General features: G+C 39.7%; 2 protein-coding genes across 2 annotated transcripts in view; one reads left to right on the top strand and one right to left on the bottom strand.

Moving 5' to 3' along the window:
• Positions 1-278, bottom strand: part of srp19 (signal recognition particle 19) — a 6955-nt gene extending 6677 nt beyond the window's left edge. The window contains 1 exon segment of the mRNA XM_062024147.1: positions 24-278. Coding sequence (XP_061880131.1) covers positions 24-247 — 224 coding nt within the window. The 5' untranslated portion in view covers positions 248-278.
• A 1604-nt stretch (positions 279-1882) lies between these two features.
• LOC133632706 (serine/threonine-protein phosphatase 2A catalytic subunit beta isoform) lies at positions 1883-20022 on the top strand. The gene is made up of 8 exons (XM_062025307.1): positions 1883-2277; positions 15066-15104; positions 15178-15348; positions 15410-15583; positions 15661-15750; positions 18938-19099; positions 19215-19333; positions 19401-20022. The coding sequence occupies exons 1-8, from the start codon at positions 2176-2178 to the stop codon at positions 19471-19473; spliced, it is 930 nt and encodes a 309-aa protein (XP_061881291.1). The 5' UTR covers positions 1883-2175; the 3' UTR covers positions 19474-20022.
• Positions 20023-20396: the final 374 nt, after the last annotated feature.

The raw sequence follows: 20396 nt of genomic DNA, 5'->3' as shown, positions 1-20396 counted from the left end.
CTAGCTTCGATAGCGCAACTCACCGCTCCTTGTCGGCGGGGTTCTTCGTCAAATGAGCCATCCTCGGCGGCTTTGCGGCCCAACGCCCGGTAGTGAATGCGGGCTGAGTGTTAAGACCGGCAAGGAGGTTATAATCGTACGAAGTAGAGAGCAGCGCGGCTACGGAACGCACCGTGTCCGCCGTGTGGACGCCGAGGGCGGAGCTGGTCTGCTTCTTTAGGCACCGCTCGGCGGCCTGGGCGTGCATTCATAATCAAACGCACCCTCGGAGGGTTGTGCTGCATTCAGGTCCCTGGAGCTCAATCTTGTAGGATAACTTCATGGAAAAAAGTAACTACATAATGCTTGTCAGCATTTACACAATTATCATTTTACAGATCAGAGTAGTGGAGTGTCATTGTATGTTCATTTCGTTCACAAAATATTTTCAAAATATTAAAACCCTTTTTTTATATAAAGGGAACAATCACTAGTTTTATATTTATAACAAGATCTCGATCAGAATGATTCAATTCACACATTACTTTTGTTATCCTAAAATGTTGATTATCATTTTATGTTTCTGTAACATTCCATAAGGCGGTGCCGTATTTCCATACTTTGGCAGTGATGTCACTAGAATTTTCATTCACCTAAAACATGTTTAGCATTTTAACGATAAAAGAAGAAGAAAAACCTCAAATAATAAGTACGAATAAAAGGCAATAATGGATATAAAAAAGTATACATACAATTACAATAAAATGAGGACGTAATAAAAATGTGAACCCGAAAAGTGAAACATTAATTAATAAAATAAAAATAAATATATATTTTTTAAATATATTATATATATTTCCATATTTTATATGTAGAAATATATATATATTTTTAAAGTGAATCTAAATTTTCTTTAACTCTTGAAATGAGTCTGGTTGCATGGAAAAAAAACGGCTCACAACTGGGAATCGGTTCTCCTCTTTTTTTTTGATTGATTGAAACTTTTATTAGTAGATTGCACAGTACAGTACATATTCCCTACAACACCCCAATAAGTTTTTACACTTGTTTAAGTCGGGGTCCACGTAAATCAATTCCTGGTACAAATATATACTATCATCATAATACAGTCATCACACAAGTTCATCATCAGAGTATATACATTGAATTATTGACATTATTTACAATCCGGGGGGTGGGATGTGGAGGGTTTGGTTGATATCAGCACTTCATTCATCAACAATTGCATCATCAGAGAAATGGACATTGGAACAGTGTAGGACTGACTTGGTAGGATATGTACAGCAAGTAGTGGACATAGTGAGTTCACATAGCATAAGAACAAGTATATACATTTGGTTATTTACAATCCGGGGAGGTGGGATGTGGTGGGGGGAGGGTGTTAGTCAAGGGTTGAGGTTGCCTGGAGGTGTTCTTTTAGTGCACTTTTGAAGGAGGATAGAGATGCCCTTTCTTTTACACCTGTTGGGAGTGCATTCCACATTGATGTGGCATAGAAGGAGAATGAGTTAAGACCTTTGTTAGATGGGAATCTGGGTTTGACGTGGTTAGTGGAGCGTTATCGTTATTAAAAGACAGTTCTACAAGACATCCAACGATGTGTTATTTAAAACAATAACATAACACCCCTGGTGTCGTGGTTATGGCGGTCATTTACGTGAAGGAAGAAGTTTGACATGTGGATTTTTGAAAGAAGGGGATGTTTAAATGTGGTTAGTTTTGTGTCGTAGTGACCAGAATTGCGTTTAACCAAAAAAAAGAGACACTGTTGAACGCACCTTGCCGCAGGTGGCATTCAGGTGCAGTTCACCGCTCCACCACGCGGGGTCGCTTCAGCGCGCGGGAGCGTGGTCCGGAGGCGTGAAATGCCCGGATGTTATTGTGGCTAGCTCTCTTAGCACCTCGGCTAGCCGCTGCCTCTCCGCCGCTCCGCTCTCTCTCAAGCTTCTCAGCCCCCCGAGCGACACAATCCGCCGCGTCGCCGATTCCAACTCCACCTTGCTAACTTATCATGCTCGATTTGAACGGGACAGCTCGTCGAGTGTCGGTGTAAATCGTAGATTTTGGCGGGGACTGGCCGCGGTTAACAATACGGGAGCTAAAGGCTAAAGCTAGCGTCTAAAGAGGTGAGCTAACGCGGCTAGCTTAGCTTAGCTTAGCAGCACTGCGGCTGTCATGGACGACAAATCTTTCACCAAGGAGTTGGACCAGTGGATCGAGCAGCTAAATGAGTGCAAGCAGCTTTCAGAAGGCCAAGTTCGGTCGCTCTGTGAGAAGGTAAGTTGTTTTTTTCCAATTCAATTCCTTTGGCCTCGCCTGTGGCCTACATTGCGAAATAGGCTGCGGCTAATTCCTGAATGATCATTTCCTGCTTCCTTAATGGCAACAAACATTTCCTGCTTCATTAACGGCAACAGACATTATATTCTTGGGGCACTTATTAAAAGACTTAAAATGGTCGATTATTGGCAGTCACCAAGCCCCCGAATGTCATTTTTGCTCTCGCCCCTTTAAATAGACGGAGCCGCTTTTCCTGTTTAAGGAGCGTCGCTGTCTGCTGACATCCTGACTCAACCTTTATTTGGAAATAGGACTTTTGAAAGAATTGTCTTTGGTCTAAAACACTGCCGCGGTTAACATGGCGGATGTGTGTTGTATGTACCGCGCCCTGCCTTTATCGATCATGCTTTATTGCTGACATAACTGCTTTGCTGCTTCAATTCAACACACCTTGATTTGACTCTAACAATAATATTCACCTTTGCCGCATGGGAAAAATAAGCCATTATAAATGTTCATTAACAGTGCAATTGATCAACATAAAGAAATCCTAGTAATTCACGGAATTCATGTGTTTATGATAGAAATGAGTCAGACTAACATTGTGTTAATAATGTACTTTTTTTCCTGCTCTTTATCACATGATTCATTCAAATGTCACATGCCTCTGATTGACATTTACGACTTTCATTTTCAAATCCGAGTATGTGGGGGGAAAAAAGAGTCAAACTTCAACAGACAGGACCGCCACAAATACATTTGGACTGCCATAAAAAGATCTGGGGCCGTACTTATCAAGCTTCTTAGAATGACTCCTAAGAAGTCTGCTAAGAGTTGACTTAAGAGTAAATAAATTCTTCGCTGAAAGCTGCACTTAAAAGTTAGTTATCAAGCGTCTTACTCACACTTTCAGCGAAGTGTAGGACTGAATCTTAAGTGTCACACTCAGAGCTGAATTACGACATTACTATGTGCCGTAAACGCAATTTTAGGTGACGTCATTTCTGTGTCCATAGAAATGACCAATCACGGAAGGGAATCCGTTGTCTAAGAATAAAGAAATATCTTGGAAATATTTAAGTGGACAATGGGAGTGTATATTTTGACAATAAACTACAAAATAATACAAAACAAACTAGTCCCCGCCGGCACTCACGCTACCGCTCCCTCTCTTCTCTCGCCCACACACTCACTGACGTCACTCACCTCACGGCCACACACATACGCTACTGTCATAACATTTTCTTTCCAATTCATTAATTAGGCAACTAATTTGAAACTGGTGTGGGTGGCTCTATATATACTAGCCCACTGCAGATACATGCAGAAATCAACAAGGAATCGAAAAGTATTAAATCTGTGACAAAAATAATATCCGCTCTGTCTAAACGATACCGTTTGATCAGCTGCTCGTCATCAAAAAAACAAAAAAAACATTGTTCCGTTCCCTGAACGTTGGCGCACGTCTCTCTCGCCTCAGTGCCATCCCCTGCTGGCAACTCCTAACCACTTAAGACACCTCTGAAGGTCTCTTAAATATCATGGAGAGTAGGAGTGATTCTTAGACTTAAGAACGTTGATAAAAAGCTTTTATTCTTAAGTTTGAGAGTAGGACTAAATTTCGCAAATTCTCAGGACCTAAGTGTAAAATGGCACTCTAAGAAGCTTGATAAGTATGGCCCCTGGTGTCATAAACTCGGTGGTGTCCAAACTGTGGTTTGTAGTCCGCACAAAGACAGCAGTAATGTAAGAAGAAAGTGCAAAACATTTGTTGTTACAGAATTAAAGAATATTATTATTTTATACATACATTATTTATTTAACGCTTAAATCTCTAGAGCAGTGTTTTTCAACCACTGTGCACACTAGTGTGCCGTGGGAGATGATCTAATTTCACCTATTTGGGTTAAAAATATTTTTTTGCAAACCAGTAGTTATAATCCGCAAATAATGTGCTGTTGTTGAGTGTCGGTGCTGTCTGGAGATCGGCAGACTTACCATGTTATACTCTTCCATATCAGTAGGTGGCAGCAGGTAGCTAATTGCTTTGTAGATGTGGGAAACAGCGGGAGGCAGTGTGCAGGTAAAAGGGTGTCTAATGCTTCAACCAAAAATAAACAAAAGGTGAGTGCCCCTAAGAAAAGGCATTGAAGCTTAGGGAAGGCTATGCAGAACGAAACTAAAACTGAACTGGCTACAAAGTAAACAAAAACAGAATGCTGGACGACAGCAAAGACTTACTGTGGAGCAGAGACGGCGTCCACAAAGTACACCCGAACATGACATGACAATCAACAATGTCCCCACAAAGAAGGATAAAAACAACTGAAATATTCTCGATTGCTAAAACAAAGCAGGTGTGGGGAATAGCGGTCAAGGAAGACATGAAACTGCTACAGGAAAATACCAAAAAAAAACAGAAAAAGTCACCAAAATAGGAGCGCAAGACAAGAAGTAAAACACTACACACAGGAAAACAGCAAAAAAGTCCAAATAAGTCAGGGTGTGATGTGACAGTACACCTACTTTGAGACAAGAGCTATATTGATGCATTCTTGGTTATGCTTTAAAGTCATATCCAACAATTGCGACTTTTTAATGTCAATATCGGCTGCTGAGTTTAATTTTTGAATGATTTCTGCTGGTAGTGTGCCTCCGCATTTTTTCAATGAAAAAAATGTGCCTTGGCTCAAAAAAGGTTGAAAAATACTGCTCTAGAGTCTACATAAAGTTCACATCTATCACTCGTTTTTTTTTTTTTTTTCTGCCCTTTTTGTCAAATAATTTCTTATTTTAATGGAAAAATCCCAAAATATGCAAAGTCTTCCACAAAAACTAGTGGAATGTTTGATGTGAAGTAATGGGAGCCTTGGATAGGTAAATAATTCATAAAAAAATATTAATTTTGGTTCAATATTATGTTTTCAGCAATGACAGTTTTAAAGAAAAAAAACAGCTTTGTTTTATTAGTCAATATTGCAACTTTTTCTAAATGACATTTCACAAGTAAGCTTTTTTATTCCATTTTTGTTAATTTTTTTGTTTATTTGAATAGTATTTTTAGAATGTCCTTTTAAAACATTAGCTGCAAATGGCCACACTTTTGACAGCTATGCAATAGATAATAAAAAATGACATCCGATAAGTCTATGGATAAAAAGTTGATCATAACGTACATCAGCATCTCTGCTTCAGTAAACAATGACGGTGATAATGTCACTTGCTAACTTGTCAGCCACTTCTCCAAGAGACTCCTTTTCAACACTCCTCGCACATTAACATTTCAAAAGGCACATATTTGTTGACCTGCAAAGTATTTTTTTGTCTGCTTGCGTGCTGGTTAGCTTGAAGCTAACAGCTAGCCTGTCTCTATCCTGGAACGATGCGGATACAGCGGCAGATAAAAGTGAAGTTTCCATGGACTCGCAAGGACTAAAGCAAGTCATTTACTGGAGACATGGCACAGGATGAAGTTAAAAAGGTTGACTTTACACTCACTTTTGTGTTTACCATCAAGTCTTTCTTTTGACAGCCCCGCGTGCTAAAGTTATCCCAGTGCAAACTGAAGCCGTATTTGTCAGTGAGTAAACTTTCACTGAATCAAAATTTACGACCATTAAAAACGCAATAAAGGGGGACGGAAATTTGACTCGGCAAATATAAACTAAACTAAACACCGGCGGAAAGCGATAATCGATATAAAAAAATCTGCGTCCGGAGATGTGCGTCCTTTCTGATTTCAATGCATAAAAAGAGACAAAAAGTGCGTTAACGTCAACAGTGTAGTATCTGCAGATGTAGTTCAAAAGACAGATACCATATACGTCAAAATGCCAAATATCACCATCTAAAATCAATCTTTATTTTATTATGATTCTGAATCAAATTAAATAACTTTCAAGGATCGATTATTTCAAAACAAATTCCCCTCATTTTGCTGCGTCACAGGTCAGCAGTAGAGGTGTACCCATTGATCGATGTACCCATGCATCACGATTGCAACCTTGACAACGTCGAATAGCTTGAATCATGTCCAATTATCCATTATTTACGCCTGTTTAATAAAGTAATAGACGCTTCTAAGAATGCAGATCTGGCGCAGACAAAGGGAAGCGAACATTCTAACCGCGGCGCTAAGCTAGCTTGTGTGTGTAGTAGCGAAACAAGAAAAGAATAAGTGCTTTGTACGTTCCCACAGAAAACTAATAGGAAACATGTGAGATGAGAAAGTAGAAGAGGAAATGAGCAATGGGGAGAGACAATAAGATCCATACAGTGCAGTCAGCCATAGATATGAATGAGTAGATAGACCACGCACATATATGCTGTCTGATCTTCTGGGATTCTAGAAGGCATGACAATGAATGTCTGCTCGCTGAAAGATGATGAATGATTTGGCTAGCAGCTACACATACAGTATCTAGTCTTCCAGGTACTCACATCCACATGTGTAAGAGTTTAGGTTAGAGCATATTCCATGTAAATGATGTACATATGGCCAACAATATTGCTTTTAATACTAGCGTTATATCCTGATAATGCATCTTGATCACACAGTCTAGCTGTGTCCCACTAATTTGACCGCGACAAGCCAACAAACGCATCCTCAACGCAATGTAGCGTCCTGGATAGCGGCTAACGTCCCCTCCACAGTGCACAGCTGCTCCGAGGCTGGTAATCCTCGCTGCCATGGCGTCAAATGAAGGGTTTCTTCCAAGTATCACTGGAGGACGAGGAATAGCTAAACATGCTACACTGTAAGTCAGGCTAGCCGCTAACGCACAGGAGGACTTTTAGGGCTGGAATTGAGGGATTTTAATCAGAGCAAATTGTAGAAAAAAAATCCATATATTTAATTGATATTGTGACACCGCCATCCTGTCTTTTTGTCTGATTATAATTGTGATGAAAAATGTAATCATTGAATGATGTGGAAGTATCCACACTGGAATGACCAATGTATCACCTTGGTATTGGATCCATACCCACATGTGTAGTATTACCCAGAACTACCAACATTTCAAGGCTTTACATCTGAGAAGAAATCAACATTTAACATATATTAGCCACACCGGACCATAAGCCGCAGATCTATAATATTATATAAATGTTTATTTACATCCTTATTTGTTTCCTGTGAAACGGCTGATTAGTCAAAACACAAGTCATGGTCATGGACCTACTAGCTGCACAAGCTAGCGCTCCAATTAGCTAATTAGACTCAATAACTTCACAGGGATGTCTTGGTGAATTTACGAAACTGAAACAACACAAAGTTGATAATACTAACACTTGTAAACGTGTTAGCATACTTGCTAATGCTAACCACGCCAGCTTGATTACATAACGATAGCAGGTACAAATAAGCATGAAAACACTCCTACAGACATCACACATGGGACGCTTTAGCAATCAAGAATTGTTGTAGTTATATTGTAAATCTTGCAAATGTTGTTTGGAGTGATGAATGAAGAATCCTTTCCAGCAGAAACGCTATGGACGGATATACTTCCGGCAAGAAAGAGTGTTTGAGAACCACTGCCCTCGTAGTTTCAAACTTTTTTTCACCGAGTCCTACCTCGGTAAAAACCCGGCTCTCCTAGTACCACCACAATGACAAACGTTGAAATACAGTAGCATAGTGGGCTTAAGTATTCATTAAAACTATTTTCTTAGTTTTACTTAACAATTGTAGTTAATATTTTTGGCCACTTTAACATGACATACAGTTTGAAAAGCAACACTGTTAAAATATAGGAAAATAAAACTATTTAATGTAGTGATTCTTTGCTGTACCTCTAGATAAAGCCTGTGGTACGTCTACCACAGTTAGCTAATAACATTGAACTCTCCAAGGCTCTTAATATCACTAATTATTGACAATGTCATACAAATGAACTCTCCACGGCTCTTAATGTCACTAATTATTGAAAATGTAATAACATTGAACTCTCCAAGGCTCCTAATGTCACTAATTATTGAAAAGGGAAACTGCGCATCTAAATTGACTTGAAGATGGTCAAACCTTCTGATCATGTCTCCCCCTAGTGGTTGTGTCCCTAAATAACCACCTAGTGTTTATTCCTGTGGTTATTAGGTGGCGGTATGCGCAGTAACTCCGCTTTGTTACACCGCTCATCACACTAGGCGTGTAACGATGAACGGTATGATGATAAACTGAGGTAAAATATCCCACGGTTAAAAAGACAATTTTTCTAAAGTAAAATTAGCGTGATTGCTAACACTTTGACAAAGTCAAGGACTGGTGACACTGGACACTCTTTTACTGGAGCAGCAAGCAAGCTTAAACGCTAACAGGAAAACAAGAGACATTAATGTTTTTCCCCATTAAGAAACAACATTCCCCAATTGTACAAACACATTACGGTCTGAGATATTTCATTGTAAACATTGAACCTACATGTTGTGCTACTCCAAGGAATATGTCAACAGGAAGTCAGTTTGCATGACGTGACACACCTTCATTAAAATAAATATGAAACATTTTACAAATTAAAACAGAAGAACATAATTAGGCACTCAAGTAAAAATAATGTGTTATATATACATATATAACACATAGGGGTGTCCAAAAAAAAGATTTTTGAATGAATCGCAATTTTTATTTGTGTATTCGCATTAATAATCAATTCAAAAAGCAAATACAATTTTTCTTTTTTCAAAATCACTGTGGTAAATGTTTGGGTAGAATTTTATCAAACAAAACCAGTTTTATTTTAAGTAATCCAGACATTTATCAGAGCTGTTTATTTTATGGAGGAATGTAGTTAATTATAGAACTGACACCCAATTAGAGACCTAACGCTAAAGGGTATAATGTGTCCCATGAAAAACCCTTCAACAGGAACTCTCTAATAACTAAAGTTCATTATTCACCTTGGGTGAATAATGTGAACTCACTATACCGGTAGTTTTTAGTTCTTTCATGGCGAGTTTACTGACAGATATAAGAACTTTACACTACTTGTATATTAGAAATTGCAACAGCATAGGATGAATGTCACATAACAAGAAGATAGAGAAAAAGAAGCTTATCGACTACGGTGTCTGCACGGACTACAATGTCGGACACACGCAAATTCTCAGGACTTATGCAGATCCCAAATACACATCAGCACATATCAGAAGGTAAGAAAAGTTGGTTTTGCACAGTATTGGGGAAAAAAACGCCAGACAATGTCTGCTAACAGGTGCCATTTTGGGGTCCTTACACGCACCATAATAATAATGTATGTTGAAGCACAGTACGTCTGACTATGGTAGCCATAATGCTCCGACAATCCATCAAGCGGTGTGGCTTCATAGCTTACCAAAGTCGCACTAAAACATTTTGACAGATTTTTGAGAGTCATGTGTAATGATATATATTCTCAATTTAAAGTTTTGGTGTTTACTGGCGTCATCTTGCAGTTTACACGTACCTCTTATGTTTGACTGCCATCTACTAGTCACACTTATCATTACACCATGTACCAAATAAAATAGCTTCCTGGTCGGTAAGCAAAACCAGAATTATTCTGTACATCGGGTCATAAAGTGCACTGTCCATTTTTGAGAAAAATGGAAGGATGTTAAGTGCGCCTTATAGTCTGAAAAATACAAAAACAATGTAGGCCATAATCGTGCAGCCCTTTGTGTAAGACTAGATCTTATGTGAACACTATTTCTTTCCTATGTGGACTAAAAGTGCAGTTACTTCTGATATCCATAAGGTGTCATCTTTCACAATTTTGATATTTACTTTTATTTATGTTCTTTTGTTTCTACCATATTACTTTGTTTATAATGCTGGTGCACATTCAAATTCTACTTGAGGGGTAACAGTGTTATCTACAAAGGAAAAACATTTGTAATAAAACTGGATTAAACAATGTTCTTTTGGAACATTTTGAGCACATTTAAAATCCCTGCGATAATAATACCCACTACTACACCCAATGTCATTAAAAAGTATTGAGTTTGAATCGACAATTGTTTTGAATCAAGAAGGTGTTCGGAATGAAATCATTACCCCCAAGAATGGAATGGTGTGGTGCCCAAAGATTCACAGCCCTAATAACACAAAAAGTATATTCTGTGGCTATTTGCTGTCTAGCTTTTAAATCTAATTTGGCTAGAAGTGTGAGTGAGTTTATTTTGAGCACAATCAACAATACCGTGATAACAGTTCATGTTGACGTGATATGAAATGTATTCATAAAAACAAATATATACAGTAACACAAAAACAAGCTGTCTCTGTGATCACTATAGGTGTATAAATAATAATATAGTGTTAAATCAAATCAGTCCCTTGGGCACAAAACTGAAAATAATACAGCTCTCCAAAAAGTGCACTTCTGCTGCTATTTGACATAACTGTTTGTTATGATGCTTTGACATTTTTGCACTTTATTTCTTTATTGAAAGAAAATTCTATGAAGAGAAAAGTTGTTTGCAAATGTAGATACAATGCTAAAAAAATGAAAAGTTAAAGCTAAAAAAATAAATACACTTTGAGTTAACATTATTTCCTTATATGGGGAAAGATGTTATGAGCTAGGGAATATAACAACGACACTACCCAGCATGCAACGGGAGTGACGAGCATGCGCGGTAGCCCCGAAACGTGTTGTTGCATAGTGAAAGTAAACGTCAAGAACTCAGCCAACACGCCTCGTCTGCATTATTTATAATTAGACAGACAACACATATACAGTGTGATTTTGTAACGTTTACAAGGAAAGAAAAACGAAAGTTAAAAAAGGGAGATGTCATATATGTATGTGCTGCGGTTGTTTTAAGAAGGTTGCGACAGCTGCTGTAAAGGAGGTGCGTTGCTAGCATGGTTGCTATGTTTCCGGTTGGTGGTAAAAGTGTTGGTCATGTGTTTGTACCCTGCTCAAATCTCTCAGTAAAGTTATTCATTGGATTATAGCTTTTGTTTTGAACTTTATTACACCATGGAGCGCCTTTTCCCGTCCATTGTTTTCCTGCTTTCCCTATCTGCGCCTAACGTGACGTCATTTCTTGTGATATCCTACGGAGCATTTCTGGTCGGGACGGGATTCGTTCCCAGGGATTCGAATAAAGAACCAACTCTTTTTCTTTACTATAGTGGTCTCGATAACTGGTACCGGTTCTCAAAAAGGGATTCGAGTCCGAGGACTCGGTTCTTTTCTTATCGAACAACCGAGAAAACCGGTTTCGAGTATCATCCCTATTCATACACACCTGGGGCCTCATGTAACAACAGTTGTGTGGTGTTCTTACTAAAAAGAGGCGTACGTTCAAATCCAGAAAGCGACGTCCGCCAGTAAATATTCAGATGTATTAAAGTGTGGACAAACATGTGGCTCCACATGCCCACTTATTGATATGCAATGATACTTTTTAGAGTTGGTATAGTACCGAATATGATTTATTAGTATCGCGGTACTATACTAGTACCGGTATACCGTACAACCCTACCATCCATTTTCTACCACTTGTCCCTGTAATTTATAGCAAAAGCCATTCATACAGTAGCCTGCTCAGATTACTTTCATGAGGGACACAATCACAGTAGACAATTGGATGGGTGGATTTATTATGAGGAAGACTTTGACTCTTGTTTGATTACTCAATTTATTAATACAAACCAGCTAATTGTTCATATGTGTCTGACGAGCACGTCAATCAGTCTGGGGAGTTAAAGTTGGCACTTTTTAATGCAAACTGTTAGCCAGCATCAGTGCTGTGTGTGGCTAAAGTATCCACAGCCTGCAGAGATGTTCGTGCAGCAGCCATGACGTCGGCACGAGGTTAGTGCTGGACAATTCTTTCAATTTTCATTTGGATTAAGGCTTCTCATGGTCATGAAAATGCAATAATCGGAAAAACCAAATAAACATCCCAGAGCTTGTGACGGTGAAACGGATGAGTGAGCGTATGACTGGAAAAAATAGCACATCTACTCAAAGTGTGGGATCTCATCATGGTTACTACTTTTTATTTGACACTGCGCCAATCAATAATCAGTAAACACAACAAAAAAGTAAGGCTTATGATTTCCGCGTTGAAGTAACCGCGGTTGGAGTCACATAATTGGCCGTTAAAACGGAATCCGCTGATAAACATTAATAATATCAGGGAAATTGACATAAATATGAGTGAAATGTTGTCGTTGTGAGAGAAAGGAACATATTTTTGGGAAAATATGTCCGGGAATGCTCATTCACCCCCGAAACACGTCCTGAACTAAACAATGTGGAGACGGCCACTTGAAACAGTAGCTGAACTATGGAGCTAAAGCTAGCAAGAGCAATCAATACACCCACAACACATGTCATCTGTATGTGTTGTTGTGAACGACATCATGGATGTAACATTAATGTACAATTAATCATACACACACAACATATGTCATCTGTTGTGTTGTTGTGAACGACATCATGGATGTAACATTAATGTACAAACAATCATACACACACAACATATGTCATCTGTTGTGTTGTTGTGAACGACATCATGGATGTAACATTAATGTACAAACAATCATACACACACAACATATGTCATCTGTTGTGTTGTTGTGAACGACATCATGGATGTAACATTAATGTACAAACAATCATACACACACAACACATGTCATCTGTTGTGTTGTTGTGAACGACATCATGGCTGTAACATCAATGTACAAACAATCATACACACACTTGAGAGTCGCAGCCTCTCTCTCTCTTTTTTTAACAACCTCAAGTCCTTTCTTTACTTTCTTTAACAGCACAGCACACTTTCCCCCTTCACAATAATAGAGCGGTGCGCCACATCCGGTCTAACAGTTGCAAGAAGTACTTTAAACATGCATAATGTACTTAGAGCACTTATTGATACATTTTACACAATGAATATATATTTTTAATTGCCACAAGATGGATAGCATCTATATATATATATATACAGGTAAAAGCCAGTAAATTAGAATATTTTGAAAAACTTGATTTATTTCAGTAATTGCATTCAAAAGGTGTAACTTGTACATTATATTTATTCATTGCACACAGACTAATGCATTCAAATGTTTATTTCATTTAATTTTGATGATTTGAAGTGGCAACAAATGAAAATCCAAAATTCCGTGTGTCACAAAATTAGAATATTACTTAAGGCTAATACAAAAAAGGGATTTTTAGAAATGTTGGCCAACTGCGTTGACCCTGGATCTCAGGAAACAGAGTGGACCGACACCAGCAGATGACATGGCACCCCAAACCATCACTGATGGTGGAAACTTTACACTAGACTTCAGGCAACGTGGATCCTGTGCCTCTCCTGTCTTCCTCCAGACTCTGGGACCTCGATTTCCAAAGGAAATGCAAAATTTTCTTTCGTCAGAAAACATGACTTTGGACCACAGTCCAGCTCTTTTTTCCAGGGTCAACGCAGCCGTCTACCAGCAAGTTTTAGAGCACTTCATGCTTCCTGCTGCTGACCTGCTCTATGGAGATGGAGATTTCAAGTTCCAACAGGACTTGGCGCCTGCACACAGCGCAAAATCTACCCGTGCCTGGTTTACGGACCATGGTATTTCTGTTCTAAATTGGCCCGCCAACTCCCCTGACCTTAGCCCCATAGAAAATTTGTGGGGTATTGTGAAAAGGAAGATGCAGAATGCCAGACCCAAAAACGCAGAAGAGTTGAAGGCCACTATCAGAGCAACCTGGGCTCTCATAACACCTGAGCAGTGGCAGAAACTCATCGACTCCATGCCACGCCGCATTAACGCAGTAATTGAGGCAAAAGGAGCTCCAACCAAGTATTGAGTATTGTACATGCTCATATTTTTCATTTTCATACTTTTCAGTTGGCCAACATTTCTAAAAATCCCTTTTTTGTATTAGCCTTAAGTAATATTCTAATTTTGTGACACACGGAATTTTGGATTTTCATTTGTTGCCACTTCAAATCATCAAAATTAAATGAAATAAACATTTGAATGCATCAGTCTGTGTGCAATGAATAAATATAATGTACAAGTTACACCTTTTGAATGCAATTACTGAAATAAATCAAGTTTTTCAAAATATTCTAATTTACTGGCTTTTACCTGTATGTATGTATGTATGTATGTATATATATATATATATATATATATATATACATTTGTTTTTAGTTGACACAAAAAGCACACACTGTATGATGGTAAAAAAAAGTGTAAAAACCATTCAAACGGAAAAACTGAATTGTATTGTTTTGGTTTTTATTGTTATTTAAATGTATTATCACTATTATTATTTTACTTGTTGTGGTTCATTTGTTACTAAATTATAGATGTGTTCTTTTTAAAACAATATTTAAAGTTGAGTTTTGGTGGTACAATAAATACTCGTGTTTTCAAATGAATGAATGATGGTGTAACTAATCCTGATTACAATATCAAATACAAATAATTGTGATTATTATTTTGGCCATAATCGTGAGGCAGCGCACATTTTTCCACGTCAACGTCAGTTTTGATACACCTCAACTTTTCAGCGAAAAGGGTCATAGAGCAGGTTTTTTTGAGCCCCTGGTCTGCCAGACCATAAGAAGATGTAGCAGGAAGGATCGCTGTTGTCTCTAGTGGGGCAACGGGAAATGTATTTGGATTTTCCTGTGCGCGTTAAAAGTCTAAGTCAGGAAGTGCTTAGAAATCCAATACAAAAATGACGTGGACATGAATGCAACATTTGAGTGTGGTGTCATCAGCCCACCACCACCTTTTTGTCTGTGCAATGATGAGGCAATGTGATATTCTTTCAGGCCAAGGAGATTCTGACCAAGGAGTCCAACGTTCAGGAGGTGAGACATGTTTACACTTTGATAGCCTGCCGTCCAACACCACCTCGTTCTTATCCACGTTTGGTCGTCCCAGGTGCGATGCCCGGTGACGGTGTGCGGCGACGTGCACGGCCAGTTCCACGACCTGATGGAGCTGTTCAAGATCGGCGGCAAGTCCCCCGACACCAACTACCTGTTCATGGGCGACTACGTGGACAGAGGCTACTACTCGGTGGAGACGGTCACGCTGCTCGTCACGTTAAAGGTGAGCGCCAGCTCTCCGCCGGGCCGGGAAGCCTCTGAACGCTTGCTCCCGTGTGCTTCAGGTGCGTTTCCAGGAGCGGATCACCATCCTGCGAGGAAACCACGAGTCTCGGCAGATCACGCAAGTGTACGGCTTCTACGACGAGTGCCTGAGGAAGTACGGCAACGCCAACGTCTGGAAGTACTTCACGGACCTGTTTGACTACCTGCCGCTCACCGCGCTGGTTGACGGACAGGTGGGCGGGGTCGTCGTCTTATCCCCGCACTCGTAAACCTTGCCTGCTGAGGTTGATGTTCCTGTCTTCTTCTGCAGATCTTCTGTCTGCACGGAGGTCTGTCCCCCTCCATCGACACCCTGGACCACATACGAGCTCTGGACCGCCTGCAGGAGGTCCCTCATGAGGTGGGCTGTCAAAAGCAATCCATTTTCCACAATTCTTAATCAATTATCTATTTTTAGTGGATTTATTCATTTATTGGCAAATCTGTCCTGTCCAGCCACTCAGACATATCATGATTGTGATTGACATCTGCTGTACACATTTACTTTAGAAAAGATACTTCTCTTCTTGCCTTATTTGTATTTGACTTTATTCAATATTTGGCTAGCATTTTGTCAAACAAAAGCAGTTTTCTTTCCAGGCTACAGCGCGCACCGGTATATTAACCACACCCACTGAATATTTTTCTATATATTAGTCGCACCGGACTATAAGCCGCAGATATATACGTTGTGAAATGAGGTTTTTACACTGTAAGATTCTGTAAATGTTTATTTACATACCTTAATTGTTTCCAAACGCTGTCTGTAACGCGGCAGTAAAACGGCTATCAAACAAAACAGAAGTCATGGACCCGCAAGCTGCGGAAGCTAGTACCTCATCCAGACTGGTACCTCTCCAGAAATGAACCGTGGCCACCTGGTACTCTCCCCCGGCAGGAAAGCAGGCACAGAGCAGAAAAGCGGCAGATCAAATGGTACCGTATTTTCCAGGGGGTAGAGCGCAGCCACTAAATACAACAAAAAAAAGATCCATATATTAGCTGCACCGGACTATTAAGCCGCAGATATATATGTCTTGAAATGAGTTATTTACACAGAAATATTTATTTACATACCTTGTTTCCAAACGGTGTCTGTAACGCGGCAGTAAAACGGCTATCAAACAAAACAGAAGTCATGGACCCACAAGCTGCGGAAGCTAGTACCTCATCCAGACTGGTACCTCTCCAGAAATGAACCGTGGCCACCTGGTACTCTCCCCCGGCAGGAAAGCGGGCACAGAGCAGAAAAGCGGCAGATCAAATGGTCTAAAAAGGGGTCTATTTAGAGGAAATACCGTATTTTCCAGGGGGTAGAGCGCAGCCACTAAATATAACAAAAAAAAGATCCATATATTAGCTGCACCGGACTATTAAGCCGCAGATATATATGTCTTGAAATGAGTTATTTACACAGAAATATTTATTTACATACCTTAATTGTTTCCAAATGGTGTTTGTAACACGGCAGTAAAACGGCTATCAAACAAAACAGAAGTCTTGGTCATGGATCCACCAGCTGCAGAAGCTAGCTCTCCAATCAGCTAAACAGACTCAATAACTCCACGGAGACGTTTTGGTGAATTTGTGCAAGTGAAACAATACAAAAAGAATGCCATTGTAAGTTAATAATACTAACACAGACACTTGTAAACGTGTTAGCGTATTAGCTCATGCTAACAAGGCTAGCGGCATCACATTGCAATAGCAAGTACAAATATGCATGAAAACACTCAAGATATCACACATGTGACGCTTTGTTGTAGTTATATTGTAAAAGTAACAAACATTGCTTAGAGCAGTGCTTCTCAAACAGTGGGGTGGGGAGGCGTGTGACCCCTAGGAACATGTTGGGGGTTTTTTGCACCACCAAAATGTGATGAAGCGCTTCACTGCAACCACGGTTATTTCCTTTAATGGTAATAAGCTTACAATGTTATGCAGAGGTATACTTATAATAATTTTATAGACTAATGATACTATTTATAGTCACAGCGGAGAGTGTGGGGGGGCACTAAATATTTTCTTCTTCCTGGGGGGGGCGTGACAGAAAATAATTGAGAAGCACTGGCTTAGAGTGATGAATGAAGAATCTATACGAGTAGAAACGCTAGAAGACTAAAGGGTGGGGGGGTAAACACTACCGATAGATGGAAGGACACTGCAACACTTGCACTCAGCAAATCTCGTCCTAAAGATGGCGCCGTAGCACAAACACCCTCTGTGTTTTGAATAGAATCATTTTTATGACAGCCGTAGAAGAAGAACAATCCATGAATTAGCCACAGGGTTGAAAGTTTAGGAAAAAAGTTGGGAAGTATTTACATCAGGGGTCACCAACCTTTTTGAAAGCAAGAGCTACTTCTTGGGTAGTGATTAATGCGAAGGGCTACCAGTTTGATACACACTTAAATAAATTGCCAGAAATAGCCAATTTGCTCAATTTACCTTTAACCCTGTTATTATTAATAATTAATTATATTTACACTTAATTGAACGGTTTAAAAGAGGAGAAAACACGAAAAAAAATGACAATTAAATTTTGAAACATAGTTTATCTTCAATTTCGACTCTTTAAAATTCAAAATTCAACCGAAAAAAAGGAGACAAAAACTAGCTAATTCAAATCTTTTTGAAAAAATAAAAAAAATAATTAATGGAACATCATTAGTCATTTTTCCTGATTAAGATTAATTTTAGAATTTTGATGACATGTTTTAAATAGGTTAAAATCCAATCTACACTTTGTTAGAATATATAACAAATTGGACCAAGCTATATTTCTAACAAAGACAAATCATTATTTCTTCTAGATTTTCCAGAACAAACATTTTAAAAGAAATTCAAAAGACTTTGAAATAAGATTTACATTTGATTCTACAGATTTTCTAGATTTGCCAGAATTATTTTTTTGAATTTTAATCATAATAAGTTTGAAGAAATATTTCACAAATATTCTTCGTCGAAAAAACAGAAGCTAAAATGAAGAATTAAATTAAAATGTATTTATTATTCTTTACAATAATAATTTTTTTTTTTACTTGAACATTGATTTAAATTGTCAGGAAAGAAGAGGAAGGAATTTAAAAGGTAAAAAGGTATATGTGTTTAAAAATCCTAAAATCATTTTTAAGGTTGTATTTTTTCTCTAAAATTGTCTTTCTGAAAGTTATAAGAAGCAAAGTAAAAAAAAGAATTTATTTAAACAAGTGAAGACCAAGTCTTTAAAATATTTTCTTGGATTTTCAAATTCTATTTGAGTTTTGTCTCTCTTAGAATTAAAAATGTCGGGCAAAGTGAGACCAGCTTGCTAGTAAATAAATGCAATTTAAAAAATAGAGGCAGCTCACTGGTAAGTGCTGCTATTTGAGCTATTTTTAGAACAGGCCCGCGGGCTACTCATCTGGTCCTTACGGGCTACCTGGTGCCCGCGGGCACCGCGTTGGTGACCCCTGATTTACATTTATCAGAGCTGTTTGTGGAGAAATGTAGTGCCTCTTAGAAGAGGATGGCGCCGTGGTACTAACGAGTGCCTCCCGTCCTCGCAGGGCCCCATGTGTGACCTGCTGTGGTCGGACCCCGACGACCGTGGCGGGTGGGGCATCTCCCCCCGAGGTGCGGGCTACACCTTCGGACAGGACATCTCTGAAACCTTCAACCACGCCAACGGCCTCACGCTGGTGTCCCGCGCCCATCAGCTGGTCATGGAGGTACGTTTTCTACATCTATTTTGGGGCGCCTGAGTGGCGTTTCCATGGCAACGGTATTTCTCAAATGCACTCCCCCTCCCTGTTGCTACGCAACCGCTGGTGTCATGAAACGCAGGGCTACAACTGGGGCCACGACAAGAACGTGGTGACCATCTTCAGTGCTCCCAACTACTGCTACCGCTGTGGCAACCAGGCGGCCATCATGGAACTGGACGACACCCTCAAGTACTCTTTGTAAGTATCCCGCCCTGCCCTCGCTCGCGGCCACACAGCACGCACGTCACACTCTTTCCTCCCGCAGCCTCCAGTTTGACCCCGCCCCCCGCCGCGGCGAGCCCCACGTGACCAGACGCACTCCCGACTACTTCCTGTGAATGTTTGACGCCGCCCCGATCGTCGCCCACAAGCTCCGCCCCTCCTTTCCCCCCCTCCCCGCCCTCGTTACTGTACCGAGAAGAAAAGAAGCGATTGGCTGAATAAAGTACCGATGACTTAAACGTAGCGTGCCCCGCCCCTCCCCCCACAGTCGTGTTTTCACTCTGCCGTCATTACCGCTGTGCTTCTGGAGTAAAACTACACGTGCAACTAAGATGTTACTTCTTCTTTTTTTTGTTGGTTTCAAAACACGTTTTTAAGACAACATAATAAAACTTCCAAGGTGGACCAAATGTGCCATATTCTGATCCTTTTCCGACAACTGTTGTTTTCCCCTCTTGTCCTTTTTAAGCCCGACACAACCTCATGTCATCACATTTGTGCTTTTTCTGTTTGGTACAAAAGAGGACAAAGAAAGTCTGCTTCAAGTAGTTCAGCTGTGAGTTTTAGCTGCAGCCAGCGCTGCTCATCAAGTCAGCAACTATATTACTGTCATTTGAATAAAGACTACAGACCTACAAAATAAAAATGTCCTATTGACAAACTTGTGGCCCGACTCCGCCCCTTTTTTCCCCTCATCTTTGATATTCACTGACATGAACATCATTATGATTGAAACTTGTATTAGTAGATTGCACAGTACAGTACTTATTCCGTAACACCCCAATAAGTTTTTCAACTTGTTTAAGTCGGGGTCCACGTAAATCAATTCATGGTACAAATATATACTATCATAATACAGTCATCATCAGAGTATATACATTGAATTATTTACAATGTGGTGGGGAGGTTAGGTTGTAGAGCGAGCAGAAAGCATAAGAACAAGTATAGACATTTGATTATTTACAATCCGGGGAGGTGGTTCGCTGCCTGGAGGTGTTCTTTTGAAGGAGGATAGAGATGCCCTTTCTTTTCCGCCTGT

This window comes from Entelurus aequoreus, linkage group LG17, assembly GCF_033978785.1.
Source record: "Entelurus aequoreus isolate RoL-2023_Sb linkage group LG17, RoL_Eaeq_v1.1, whole genome shotgun sequence".
NCBI lineage: Eukaryota > Metazoa > Chordata > Actinopteri > Syngnathiformes > Syngnathidae > Entelurus > Entelurus aequoreus.
This window is presented reverse-complemented; position numbering and strand designations above follow the sequence as displayed.

Coding starts and splice junctions, on each gene's coding strand:
- LOC133632706 (XM_062025307.1), top strand. CDS start 2,176: ATGGACGACAAATCTTTCACCAAGGAGTTGGACCAGTGGATCGAGCAG. Junction 15,584..15,660: donor CCGCGCTGGTTGACGGACAG/GTGGGCGGGGTC, acceptor CTTCTTCTGCAG/ATCTTCTGTCTGCACGGAGG. Junction 19,334..19,400: donor GACACCCTCAAGTACTCTTT/GTAAGTATCCCG, acceptor TTCCTCCCGCAG/CCTCCAGTTTGACCCCGCCC.